General features: G+C 48.9%; 2 protein-coding genes across 2 annotated transcripts; both read right to left on the minus strand.

Annotated features, from left to right (window-relative positions):
* Positions 1–8492: 8492 nt before the first annotated feature.
* Positions 8493–11354, minus strand: F5B22DRAFT_621627 (dihydroxy-acid dehydratase). Its single transcript, XM_047975907.1, has 2 exons — positions 10297–11354; positions 8493–10149 (listed from the first exon to the last, which is right to left on the minus strand). The coding sequence occupies exons 1-2, from the start codon at positions 11033–11035 to the stop codon at positions 8924–8926; spliced, it is 1965 nt and encodes a 654-aa protein (XP_047827292.1). The 5' UTR covers positions 11036–11354; the 3' UTR covers positions 8493–8923.
* Positions 11355–12606: 1252 nt separating this feature from the next.
* On the minus strand, positions 12607–13584 carry F5B22DRAFT_650181 (ser/Thr protein phosphatase family protein; the record flags this gene model as incomplete). Its single annotated transcript, XM_047979274.1, has 1 exon — positions 12607–13584. One exon carries the CDS (start codon positions 13582–13584, stop codon positions 12607–12609), a length of 978 nt encoding a protein of 325 aa, XP_047827293.1.
* Between the last annotated feature and the right edge of the window lie 191 nt (positions 13585–13775).

Genomic DNA, 13775 nt, shown 5'->3' on the forward strand with positions numbered 1-13775 from the left:
ATACATGGCCCCAGGGTACGGAGGTACGACGTCGTGCCAAGGTGTATCGAAACAAACAAGGGCTGTGTCCGAACTAATGCTGCCGTAGAGCAATAGGTACGCTACCCATGGACCATATCAGCATACTAAGTCGGTACCTCATCAGATGAGGGTGTACAAAGTACACTACAGTACGCACCAGCTGCAGGCACATATCGACAAAGCTTACATGGAAAGGGACGACGACGAATTAACAGTCAGCCTTGACAGGTTCAGGCCTGTCTGTCTAGCCAGTGGGACCGAGCCAGCCCCTGGACGCATTCGCATCCTCGGATTCTGCTTAGATCTTCACTGATACGCCATGCGGTATAGCAGCACGCCTAGTCGGCACCACTCAGGCGGACGTTGCAACTGTGGGATGAGGGAGTGGATAGTCGTGGGTACGCGAGCGTCGTCGCAGTTCTAGTATGGTAGTAGCGTCGTATGTAGGCAGTACTAAGGAGGAGGTATGAGCAGATTAGGCACAGTCTCTGCCTGGGTAGAATACGCCCATGTAGGTGCAGTCGTAGCGCAGAGGATAAGGTAACGTAGAGGCATGTGAAGTGAGGCAGAAGTGGTTAGTGTAGAAGACGTTGCGCGCCAATCTACGGAGGATGAGGAACGAGAGAGATGTAGGACTGCGGCGTGAAGCTAGGTACACTGACCCTGGGAGGTACAACCGGCGCCTATCGTCGCAACCTGTCCTGCTGCTGGAGCGATTTTAGCTGACCGCGATTGGGGACCATCATTGGCTCAGTTAGTGAACGCAAACGGGGCTCATTGGCCCATTGGGGAGCCACTAACGCTGTGTCAAGTACCGAGGTACAACCCAAGGCTTGGCTTCCCGCGTTTGCAAGGAACAGGAACTACGCTTCCATCGTCTACCTTACTGGCCCTCCCAGTACTGCTAGTACGTAGTATACACCCTTCAATTATCCATACCTACCTAGATATTCTTCTACATATACCTCGATATACCTACTTACATACTATGTACAAGCATAAGCCCGGTAGGAGAGGTACGATGCCCTGCCCTACCCTGCCATGCCATGCCATGCCGTGCCGTACCATACTACAAACATACAGCGCTATAATATGACTTGCTTTGCTTACTTACATGAAATGATCGTAGCGGTGGATCTGGACCGGTACACTAAACGCCCATCGTCATCGAACTTTCGCGGCTGCTGTGCTTCCCAGACATTCCAAGCGTCAAAAATAGAACAACCCGCTTGCCCTGCTAGCTGCCGTACAGTGTACCTAGTCGAACGAAGGACGATCGTTCTCACGCCCTTGCCCGTCGAAGAACGACTCTTCACTCTATCGCGTCATTTTACATGCCTCGTACTTACTGTACTGCTCTGCTACGTTGGTCCGGTCTTTGGTCCGCTGGCCGAGCAGGGCGAGGAGGAATATGCTTAAAACCTTAAATGGCTGTGCCGCATGGCTGCGGATATATCGCCACCCTCCTGCCGTCGACCCACGGCCTAGCTTGCCCTCGGCACGAGCGTAGGCAAGAGTCAGACATGCGGTCACTCGGTCAAAACCCCCCGACCCCTCCCCCAACCGCCTTCGACGGGTCTGTACGGGCAAGCAAGACAGCGGTCCTTGCAAGTCTGGAATCGCCGTGGAAAGTCAGGGTCCCCAACCTGCATCTCGAGCCACAGAGCACAGGCTCAAGCGCCGCCGCCTGTTCCCAGTCCTTCGGCTTTTAAACATGCCAGCGCACTTGTTTGCGATTAGGTACCTAGTGTAGAGTCTGTGTAGAGCCTGTGTCGAAATAAGCCGGCCCGAACTAACCGGGGGTCTCTACACATGCTCTAGCACGAAACCCGTTAGACGCGCCGAGTCCAACCTCGTGTCAACCGGCACATGCTAGTGTTAATGGCTACAGTAATCAGTTAGATTATATAAGATCACTCATCAGCCCCCCTCCATTGTCGTGGATGTCAATTCCCGAGGCTCTTGCTTGCTTCCGCGCACGGCTGTTCAGCTTTACGTTGGCAATTCGACTTGCGCGTCCAATCCGGCATCGGATTCTTCCTGTCGGTTCAGCAGCATCGCGAACATGGTGAGATATACAATAAGAATTGCTCGGGTCTGATCGGCATACCTCTTCCATTCTAAAGCTGCCCATGGTAGGCTATGTAGTGTAGTTGGTTGATGTGCAGAGTGGGGGAGGGGTTATTGTCGTTCCCTCAATCGCCACTTGAGAACTTTGTTGTTGCTGGCCTCTATCCGGGGATTCTTAACATGTAAGGTGTCGGTATGCACCATTGGCGCCAAAGGAAGACATGGGTTACATTGCATACGTAGCATTACGACCACGTAGTAATATGGGCTCTTTAGTTCCTGCGATAACTCCGCTTCATGTGGGCTTTGTAGAGTGGATAGGTGCCTCTTCAAAGTCCTTAATCAAGGCCACTATCGAGCCGTCTGGGTACTGTGATGATTATCCTGAATCTCTGGTAAGTACATAAGTAGTACCCCTAAGCAACAGCTGCAGGCCTTTCGCGGCGATTCGCCTTGATGAAACAAAGCCTTTCTCAGCATGGAGGCGGTCTGACCTAATTGTTAATTTTTCCTCTAGACGGCCGCCACCAAAAGCGAAACATGAGAAACCAACAACAGTATCATAGCTGCAGCTCACCCCATTACCATGCATTGCAGTTCCAACAATCCGGGCATATCTCGAGGAGAACGCGTCGGGATAGGCTACTTTTCGGCTCCATGATAAATGCTATATGTCCTATATCCAATGCTACTTCACATGGATATCTAAATTGGGCCCTGTGGAATACTAGCCGGCCCGCCTATCTTCTGGGCATTCCCGTAGTCCTTGAACAAGTGAAGAGCACATATTAGTGATCACTATCATCAAGTTGCCTACATGCTAGCGCATGGTCCAAGAACGCAGCGTGTTGCCGTTAGTACATCGTCCTTAGCTTTTATCTAATCTCCCAGCATTGGAACCGATGCGATATAGTCGCTTTTACTAGCAATGGGTTTGCTGATCCCCGAGTTCTGCACCGAGAGATGGCTCGGATGGGGTTCTGCGTTGTTGAAACTAACGCGACTTAGGTTCATTTCCCGTAGTAGCGATAAGATCAGCATTGGGATCACGAATCTTGACTCGTGATACACCACACGTGTAGCCTACAGTAGTAGGGTTTTTTCAATTAGACTTATTGTTCCTTTGGCGTGTACTCACCTCGTCTTGCACCACTAGCGTATCCTTCGATATGAAAGACAATCAGATGTCAGGACGAGTCCAACGACTAACGTGTTCCAACAATAGAACCGGCTTGCAAGCGACCTACAGTCCGAACTAGCGCTACCGACTATCACAGGATTGGCGGGGATTGGCTTGGCCGGCGAGTCCTTACTTACTTACATCTACTTAAGGATTTTGAGTTGCCGGCCGGCCAGATTTTCCTCGCTACTGTTGTACCTGTTATACATGTACTACCGGTACTCCGTAAGTATGTAGGTCTGGGTTCTGATATGGGGGAGCGAAGGAAACCCAGCCTCAGCTAAGACAACTGCCGTTAGTCTGCCAAGATTACTTACCATATCCTTCCTTAACTGACGCCTCTTATAAGCAGGCACTTGAAGCCACTGGCGGTCAGCTGATCAGATGTAACCCCTCGCGTTATCTCCGCTGATGCTGTTCGTGGAAACTCGACGATGCCCCTCTATCGAGTGTAGCACTCCTGCGCGTGGCAGCATCGGGACCGGTTTAGCAAACACTGGGAGCTCGTTATCTCGCCTAGCACCATTTTTGTCACAGGGCAAATCATACCATGCGTACGTATCGACCAGAGGTAGACTGCTACAAATGCCGACTCAACGACACACAGCCCTCGACTTTCGAGACTAAACTACGACAACGTATATTTGCCCAGCGGGATACATGCTGGGTCTTGCGAATGGGTACGCCTGAGTGAGGCAAGCAACAGGACAGTACCGAGTGGGTGGATGGAGAACCACATTCATGCCTCCGACGAAAATAAAGTTATCCACGGCCAAGGCGATAGAGGCGCTTGGAACTATGGCCTAGAACATGCAAAGACGTGCTCACGTAATGTCTCGAGGTTACCGCCGAGCACTTCTAACTCCACGCCTCGAAGCTCCATTTCCGTAGGCTAGGGGCTGCCACGTGCTATGCTAAATACTATTGGTGGACCCGGCACCAGCTTAAGTAGAGACGTTGAGGCTATCCAGCGGTGGTCAACACGTGCGCAAGGATAGAAATATTGCAGGTGTGGCGCTTGCTCGCCTACACAAACGGGTTTTGACACGCTTCTATGTCGCAGAGGGAGATGCAGCAGTGTACAGATCGACTGCAAGGTTACACGCCACGATCTGCCTTGTGTCGTGATTATGCGCATATGCTGGCCCATGGCATGGCCCACGGTGTAACACGGCATGCAGTAAAGTCCAAACATCAGTGTGCTTCCTTGGGAGTGCCGCCAAGGCCCCTGCCTGCTCAGAATAGCTGGCTCAACGTTTACTCTGGCTTTAAGCCATTGTCCTCAATTCCAGTAATCTTTCAAGCCGTCTTACCAAAATATATCCGTAGTGTAACAGCTTAACACAAACAACGCTCTATTTGTTTGATTGTTACAAGTTTGTGTTGCAATAGGTATCACCAGTTTAGACACTAGGGTCTTTTGCTGTTCGTGTCTCATGACTCAAACGTAAGCTTCTTTCCAGGAAATTGACTGGTCAATATACATCAGTATAACAAGAGGTACTATCGTGGGTTCATTTTGTTGGTACATAGACAATCTGTTTCTTTTCTGTCGTCCTAACCGACTTCCTAACCAGGTTACTGAACGACATTACTGTCGCATTTTGTCAAAATGACGCCGATAAATATACAAAGTCTAACAGTTAATATTATATTGTCCACCTGGGTGCGATAATTATGCATTGGGCTTCCTTCTTCAGGATAGGCCTTCTCTGATTATTTGTCTAGGAGGCTGAGAGAATGACGGATCATGCCCGCTCTTAGATCTAAGAGAAATCATAAACGAGTCTACACTACTTTTCCATGAAGTTACCTGTGCATAGCGGTCCGTGTGAGTTCTATTTATTTTTAAAAACTAGGCTGTAGAATAAACGATCCACCTAAATCCCGGAGTTGCAAATGTATGCTTACACTTATAAGTGGCACGTTTTACACCTGATCCTTAAACTCATGTCACCAGAAGTGGTTATTTCGAGTACCAAGTTCAATACTATGGAACTGGTCATAGGAGTTAATAGCCAGCACTGAAATTGAAAGGGTATTCGAAATCTAGTGCTTAACAGGAGGCACGTGTTACCAAAATCTAGCCAATGGATTCTTACACTTCGCTCCTTCACCTACATAATGTAACACATAATGTAACGCATAGTACGTCATCAAATTCTCTGACGCCGTGGCTTAAGATTAGTAAGAACTTTATGAGGGCTTTCAAGATATAGCCGAAAGAGCTTCGTTGGTGTAGTCAATTTCTGGCTTACTCCAATAAGAATGCTTATAGCACTGCCTTTCCAAGACCTTAAGTCCTAAGGCTGAAGCCGGGGAGGTAAAGCCGCTTCTACTACCGAGTGCCTGCATGTTTGTCCAACAGAAAAGGCAACAGGCCAAAAAGTTACATGAGACTGACGCTATGTTAGAGACAAACCGCTTGAGGCTGAAAAAGGGGGCGAATGCAATGCCATAATTGTCTCAAAAGCCGGCAATGCTGCGGCAAATGTTGGCGGCAAACCACCTAAGCTACGGCATAAGTAGGTATTATGTGAATTGTATGTTGCCTGGCATCTTCGAGCTTCGCGTGGTCTGAATATACTTACTTTACATAATAATCTGTAGAGGATATTGAGATGTACAGTGTGTTACAGTATATGGCATATTAAGACATACTGTATTAGTTATCTGCCTGTCTTAACGCTCTCGGACCTGGACGATCCCCCAACTCTGCCCCAGCAAGTTACTTGGGTAGCCGCAAAAGGCTAGTGGGGTTGTGCTTGGACGCACTGTAGCATGCTGATAATAATATCTTCCGTCTTGCATCACAGCGACTTGTATCATCCATTTCTTGAGATTGTCCAGGTATCTACTCTCGCCATATCAATGCTTACATGTACCTCTTAGATAGGTGCTCAGACCTATTTGGACGGCTTAATCGACGGCGAAATCATGTTTCCAAAGGCCGATGGGTATGATCCTACCGACGCCGCGATCCTACGTTTAGATATTCCCGGGGAAGCGAGAATAAGAGCCGAGTGGCAGCCCGGGGTCTCCCATTCGTGGTTTGGACAGGTGTCGTCAAGAGTTCGGCCCGGGCTCAGCTCCTGAACACGATCGATGAGATGGACTACCTAAGTAACCAAGCACGTGTAGAGAGAGTGTACAGTGTTGAGAGCTGAATTAGAGGCACGCGTACGTACATGCCTATGTGTGTACACTAAGTACCCAGGCTGGTTAGACGGGTTGGCGTGCTGACTGTTGCGCGTCTGTAACCTGTCTGCGTGCACACCGCTTCACATCAGACTGGAAAACATACTGTTGGTTGCTCTCGTCGCCGAGCATGCGGTTGGATCCCGTCTAAGCGTGGCTACTGCACAGCCTCGAAATGCCAGCCGGTACTTTGGCGTGGTAGGTCAGAGTGCATCACCACTCCCAACCTACCGTCATCCTACCTACCGTGCCTCTCTACCTGCACTGCTACCGTCCTGCTCTTGCATCAAGCCATCATCCTCCCGTATGTACACTATATTTATGCTTATTCTGACTGACATAGCTACGCTGACTTAGTTTGTGAACTTGCGTCACCACCCTCGACTTTCTGGCTGAGTAAGATAATGAATGGACTAAAGACTCATCGTTCCTTTGCGGTAAGCCATCGAGCACCACCATCGAGACGCCCGTCATTGACTGAGTAAATATGTGAATGAATGAATGGACGAATGAATTATATACTGTTCTGCATGAGGTCCTTCATTGGGCATGTCGGTCGTCTTGCCCCGACAGCTGCCTCTTCCGTCGGCGTGCGTTGGGATGAATATCGAACGTCCCTCTAGATCCGGGGTCGCCGCAAGTTTAAGCATAAGTTATCACGGAGGGCCCAGCCCCGGGAGTGCCCCAGTCTCTAGAGCTTACCTGCTCGAGCGATCGCCCCAAAATATTGAAGATTCGAAGCTAGGACTTTAAAGTTCCCTGGCTATACGACCGGCGCAGTCACTTGCATACCAAGGAGCGCTCCACGAGATTAGCGGACCGGCCATCTCCCGCTGGGTCTTCGCTGGGAACGATGCACGGCCATCTCGTATGTATCGACAGTAGCTGAAAAGATAGGGCATTGACCTTCGTCCGAAGATCCGGTTGCGACGGTAATACTACTACTAAGTAAGTAAAGTATAATGTACTTATCTTACTAGGCCAGTGATGCCGCACAGTCCAGACAACTATCGTGAAACAGAGGAGCCCGGATGTATCCCAGACCTGATCAGGAAGGTCCGTGTGTGCATGTGGACGGCTTCCCGAGTGAATCTAGGTTTACATAACTGCATCGCCCGATCTGATTCTTGCGGTATCAGGGAGCTTTAAGAGTTCGTTGACAGCGTACATCTTCTGCCCCTTGACGTCGGCCGAAGACACGCAACACGCATTCTATCTCCGCTGGTTCCTAACGCCAGTGCAGTATACTTGAAAAGACTTGAGTTAGGTCGAATATCTAATTATGAGCCTTTGGCTCAATCTTAAAGTCATGCATTGTGCAGTATCCTTTCATCTCTGCTTCATAGGAATAGAATAAGCTTAAAGGCTTCCCTCATGCTGAGTGATGTTCATGATCTTGTGCTAGGGCAGCAAGATTTGCTTAAGTTGAATTGACTTGACTTCTCAATGCCCTCTCATCTCTCAGCTTGTCTAATTCATGCTTTATTTCAGCCTGCAAAAGCCCAGATGCAATCATTGGAGAAGTATAATAGAAATTAGGGCTTACCGGAAATAATATAGCACCTACAGAGCGGGATTCCTAAGGATGACTCAGGCGGTGAACAAAGATACCTACCGTTAGCAAGGGCAAGGCTTACTATTGACCATACCAAACTAACTGCCTCCTTTATTGGATAAGCGGCGTACGAGCATTAAGGAGGCCAGTAGAGCTGCAGCTGAACTCCCGTCTGGCGTTATGTCCAAGCATCCTTTATCCTTTATCACAGTCACAACTTGTTTAGCCACCCGTTGCGTCGCTCGTTCCAGAAATCTGCCTGTAGCAGAAAGGAATGTGCTAAGATGTACGCTCCCACAAAAAGGTGCCGAATATCCAACACATACCGACTAGTTGGTTCATCGTACTTGCGAAATTCTCTGGGACGTAGAAGATCATACGCTGGAAAAGGAAGCATTAGGCCCCCTATGAACGAAACAATATGCTTTTTACTACAGTTTAAACTATAATAAACTCCCGGCTGAAGAAAATGCATCACACAGCCTTGGTATTCAGCGGATTTTAGGTCTGGTAGTAAAGGTTCACGGTTAATGAAAGACAATACATCGGTATGTAGGCATTAGTCCAGCTATTTTCCCTATGGGTAATAAGCCACGGCTGTTGTGACCTCCCTGGGGCCAATAAGTTTAACATTTTCACTTTAGAGAGATGTGGTTCAATAGAAATAGCTTTCCATATCCAGGAAACCTTGAGTTTGGGAGACAAGACCAGGGAGAGGGGAAGGGGGGAAGGGTGAAAGTTGCTTTGTCTTCTGTGCTCCCGGCTTGGTATCGGCACACTACTCAAAGCATTAATATATTATATTGACAATACTGACATATAATTCAATCAAAGTGATGATATTCCCACCTAACACAACAAGCGATAAATCCTTGAATTTCCATATATGAACAACCCATCTAGTGATTGTCCCGAGGTGACGGGTACGTCTCGGCCACCCGCTGGAACTCCGGCGCCCGCTTAAGCACCATCCCGCCGCTCAGTCCACCAACTTCTCTCCGGAAGATATCCTGCCAGGGCGTATGACTCGGTGGGCCGTGGTACCCACCCCGGGCCTCAAGCTCCTTTCTCCTTGTCACGAACTCCTCATCCGGAATCAAAATGTCAACACGGCGTTTATTCAGATCCACACGGACGACATCCCCGTTCCTGAGCAGCGCCAGGTTTCCGCCATCAGCCGCCTCGGGCGTCGCGTTCAGAATGGAAGGAGACCCCGACGTCCCGCTCTGACGACCGTCCCCGATGCACGGGAGGTCTGTTATACCTCGCTTTATCAGATGGCCGGGCGCACGCATATTCACGACTTCGGCAGCGCCGGGATATCCTAGGGGTCCGACGCCGCGCATGATGAGGATCGTCCGCTCGTCTATGGGGGCCTGGTCGACGTTCTCGTGGTAGTCCTCCGGCCCGTCGAAGACGGCCACTTTGCCCTCGAACGCGTTTGGATCCTCCGGGTTCTCGAGGTATGCCTCCCGGAACGCCGGGGAGATGACTGATGTTTTCATGATCGCGCTGTCGAAGAGTGTGCCCTTCAAGTGGACAAAGCCCGCATTTTCCTTCAGCGGTTCTGAGAATGGGCGGATCGTGTTCTTGTCCCAGGTCCTCTGTCCCTGCGCGTTTTCGCCGATGCTGCGTCCATTTGCTGTTACGGCGTCGGGGTGCGGCAGTGCATTGGCCTCTAAAAGCTCCGCGAGGATGGCAGGTAGGCCGCCTGCACGGTAGTAATCTTCTCCCAGCATGTCGCCGGCCGGCATCATGTTGAGCAGAAGAGGGACCTTGAAGCCAATGCGATCCCAGTCATCTAAGTCAAGTGGAACGCCAATGTGTTTCGCGATGGCATTCAAGTGGATTGGCGCATTCGTGCTCCCTCCTATAGCCGTGTTCACCACAATGGCGTTCTCAAAGGCTTCGCGGGTCATGATTTTGCTTGGTCTTAGGTCCTCGCGAACCATGTCGACGATGCGTTCACCGGTTTTGTAGGCCATCTGCGCGCGCTCGCGATATGGAGCTGGGATAGCGGCGGCTCCAGGAAGAGCCATGCCTAATGCTTCAGCTAGCGCATTCATTGTAGATGCCGTGCCCATAGTATTGCAATGGCCTACAGACGGCGTGCCTGCCGCCACCACTGAAGCAAGAAGGATCAGCATCATCAATTTGAGCACGATTGGGGGTGTTTCGCGGCGGGAAGTAACGGGTTGGTAGAAAGTGAACTGTCAAAAGAAGATATTCTTGAAATAATGGCCGCAAAGGACCATGAAAGCAGATTACTTACTATCTGTAACTTGGTCATCATTAATAAGTCCTGCGGCATGCATTTCCCGGGCCTGCCAGACGACAGTACCAGAACCCATTCTCTCTCCTCTTGTCCAACCATTCAGCATTGGGCCAACGTTGAGGCAGATAGCCGGGATATTCATAGTTGCAGCGGCCATGAGGCACGCCGGCGTTGTCTTGTCACATCCTGTGAGCAGCACCACGCCGTCGAACGGATATGCGTATAGAAGCTCGACTAAAGAAAGATATGCGAGGTTACGGTCGAGCGTGGCCGTAGGTCTTCTCGAGGTCTCTTGAATTGGATGTGTGGGGAACTCGAAGGCGATACCTCCGGCGGATCGGATACCCTCACGCACTCTCTTTGCTAGTACCTGATGATGTCTATTACAAGGCGCTATATCTGAACCAGACTGTGCGATACCGATGATCGGTTTCCCTGACAATAGCTCCTCCTTCGTCATGCCGTAGTTAAGGTACCGCTCAATATATAGCGTTTGCATCGAGCGATCATCAGGACGGTCAAACCAGGCCGCCGATCTTAGGCGGGCCGTTCCTGGGCTTGCATCTTTGGGCACGGTTTTCGAGCTGTCATTAAGTGTCTGCGCTGAGAGCTTCTCCTCCAGCTCCTTGACCAATGCTTGCAGCCTGTGCGTTTCTGCCTTATAGTCTTCGATATCCACTGGTGGCTTGCTGCTGCATGTTGCAGTGCAGTCGTTGCAATCTGAGTCACACGCCATGATGATGCAACTCCGGGTGTCGCGATATTGCCAGGAAAAAAGCAGGAACTTTCAGGACTGTCAGATCTATTAAAGTGATACCTGTATATTTAAAACTATAGCTATCCTCTCGGCTGATTTCATATGAAGTTCGTGTCCAAATGACCCGAAGAACTGGCCACTCTTCCTCTCACGAGACCGATTCCGCACTTGCCTAGCCCATTGTTCTCTAGTCGTGCAGTATCAATAAGTTATACAATCGTGGGGATTGGCTAGATAGCGTCAAATATCTGCTGCCTACGTCAAGATATCTGGGACCGGTTTTCGCTCACAAGTCTTGTGGTTGGGTACCATACTAATCTGTCGCTTCCTAATGGTCCAGTGCGGTTAAGGATTTCCGGCTACCCTCCCTAACTAAAATCATCGTGGAGCCGCTCACAGTTTCCGCACAGTCCTCAGACGGTGAGTCATCAGCGCGCCATCGGGCTGCATAAATTTGAGCCGATATATAATCATTTGTTGAGAAATGTTTCAGTATATGTGGTAGGCTGAGGCCACTTGCCTATGCATCGAAAATATATGATAACGTATGCTTTGGCTCAGGCTTACTTGCATCACGTTACACAGTTCAAATGTCGGTTAATGCTCGAAAAAGGGGTAAATCGTGCACTGGCAAGAAGCAGATGATTATACAGATTAAGTAGTTAGATATAATGGGTTTAAACTTTGATTGGCCCATCGTTTATTCACAAGGTTAGGAGCTCAATATGAAGATGTAATAACAGCCTATCAGAAGGAATCGCAGGATGATTCTGCGGGATGTGATGGATCTGCTCGTGTAACTTAACTTCATAACGCAATTGGTAATAGGAGAACGCACATACCAATGGTTTTAATAGAACTACATACGAGTACGAAACACAATTTCAACTAGGTTGCAATTTAGGGTGACTACTTTATATATAGTATGAGCTTCGGACTCTCTTTGCTCCTATCATAGTATACACCCGTATACGCGAGGCCCCTATTACTGCCTTAGTGGAAGTAAAATGCACTTATGAATCCATGACAGTGCATAAGAGAGATGACCATTCTAGGTTCTCATTCCATGCCGTAATGACGAAGTGGGCGACAGGAGTATGCAGTTTCATAATCAACTCATACCTGGAATTAGACGGTCATGTAGGCCGTGCAAACACCAAGGACAATTATTACTGGGGACTAGACCATCAAGTGTAATGCAACAAATTAGGTGACACGAACCCCCTCTTGCGTATGAAGGTCTTATGGCTTTCCCAACTAATACTAGGTTTCAAATCATTCTCATCACAAAAAAGCTAGCAACAATTAGAAAATAAGGAAGCGAGATGCGTATATGAAGAGCACATATTTTTATCGGTCGTGTCGATCAAAGCTTTAATTAACCTTGTGGTTAGCACCAGTCTAGTAAAGGGAGCTCTCGGTATCTCACAGACACAAGAACTTGAACTGTAAATCGAAGATATATTTAGGCATTGTGCACCACCCATATCAATCCATCAGGTTTTTTTTGTTGTAGGTGGTCCCCTTGCTGGCCTTTTACGACGTCCGGATCAAGGTATTCGAAGCTCGACGTGTGTTCCAGGACCCTGACTAGACAAAGGAAGGTCGATGTCCACGATCCACGGTGGATGCATAGGAAACTCCTCAGTTACACCCTCCATTGCGGCATTAACAAAGAGTGTATACGCTCCACGATCCTCATATCGGCAGCTCGCAGCACAATATCCTTGCCGTCTATGTTGTTCCATTCGATTCAGCTTGTCCACCCTCTTCTCTGGCGAGTCTGTTGTCATCTGCTTGATATTTCTTAACGTATCAATTGTTGTAGACGCCTCATTATCGATTGATGTGAAATGGGAAGGGGTCTCGGCAGTTGGCGATCTCCATGCGATGCGCCTAGCGCCCCATTCCTCATGAATGTGACCGAAACAATGTAGCCGAGGCCGCGCTCTCGCAATAGCCGCGAAAAGATTTGGACATCCAGCTCTTCCTTCACAAGTACGATCCATTATTCCTCGTGGTGGTCCATGTGTTATTACAATATCGGTATCTTGTTCGATGGTAAATCGGTGACCGGTATTAGGACGGTATTGAAAAGCACCTCCTCCCTGTGAAGGCGTAAATGGACTGGCGTAAACACTCAGATATGCACCGTTGTGTAGATTGAACTTATGAGTACCTTCGTCGAGAAAGGTAACCCCAGGCGTATCGTCAAAGAGTCGTCGTGCTGCACCAATATCTCCGTACTCTTTCCGAACCAGCTCTGGGTCAAGTGAATCTGTAGCTTCGAGTACCTTGCGCTCAAATGCTGGAGTATCCAGAGTAAAGTCGTGATTTCCAGCTATTACTAATGTGAGAGGTGCATTGAGTTCTTTTAGTAATTTGAGGGTGCTGTGGTATTCATATAATTTGGACTGGTCGGTCAGATCGCCACAGTGGATAACGACGTCCACTTTGTGCTCATTTCTGATATTGAATGCCTCCCCGTGAGTGTCGGAAATTAATAAAACTCGAGTTCTGACAGTCATCTTAGAGTTCCGTTCTCAACCGAATTGCTGTGGTACTGCATAATAGGGGGTGTGACCAGTGGCAAATGTCGTACGGAAAGAAAGTGAAGATGGGAACTGAGAATCTACAAGGAAGAACGATAGATTTATTTATGCGTTATTCTTCCTAACATTTCGCGAACTGACAAAGTTTAAATCGACATTTTGATGAA

Source organism: Xylaria bambusicola, assembly GCF_022495145.1.
Source record: "Xylaria bambusicola strain CBS 139988 unplaced genomic scaffold F5B22scaffold_50, whole genome shotgun sequence".
Lineage (NCBI taxonomy): Eukaryota > Fungi > Ascomycota > Sordariomycetes > Xylariales > Xylariaceae > Xylaria > Xylaria bambusicola.

Coding starts and splice junctions, on each gene's coding strand:
- F5B22DRAFT_621627 (XM_047975907.1), bottom strand. CDS start 11,035: ATGGCGTGTGACTCAGATTGCAACGACTGCACTGCAACATGCAGCAGC. Junction 10,150..10,296: donor TGATGACCAAGTTACAGATA/GTAAGTAATCTG, acceptor TTCTTGCTTCAG/TGGTGGCGGCAGGCACGCCG.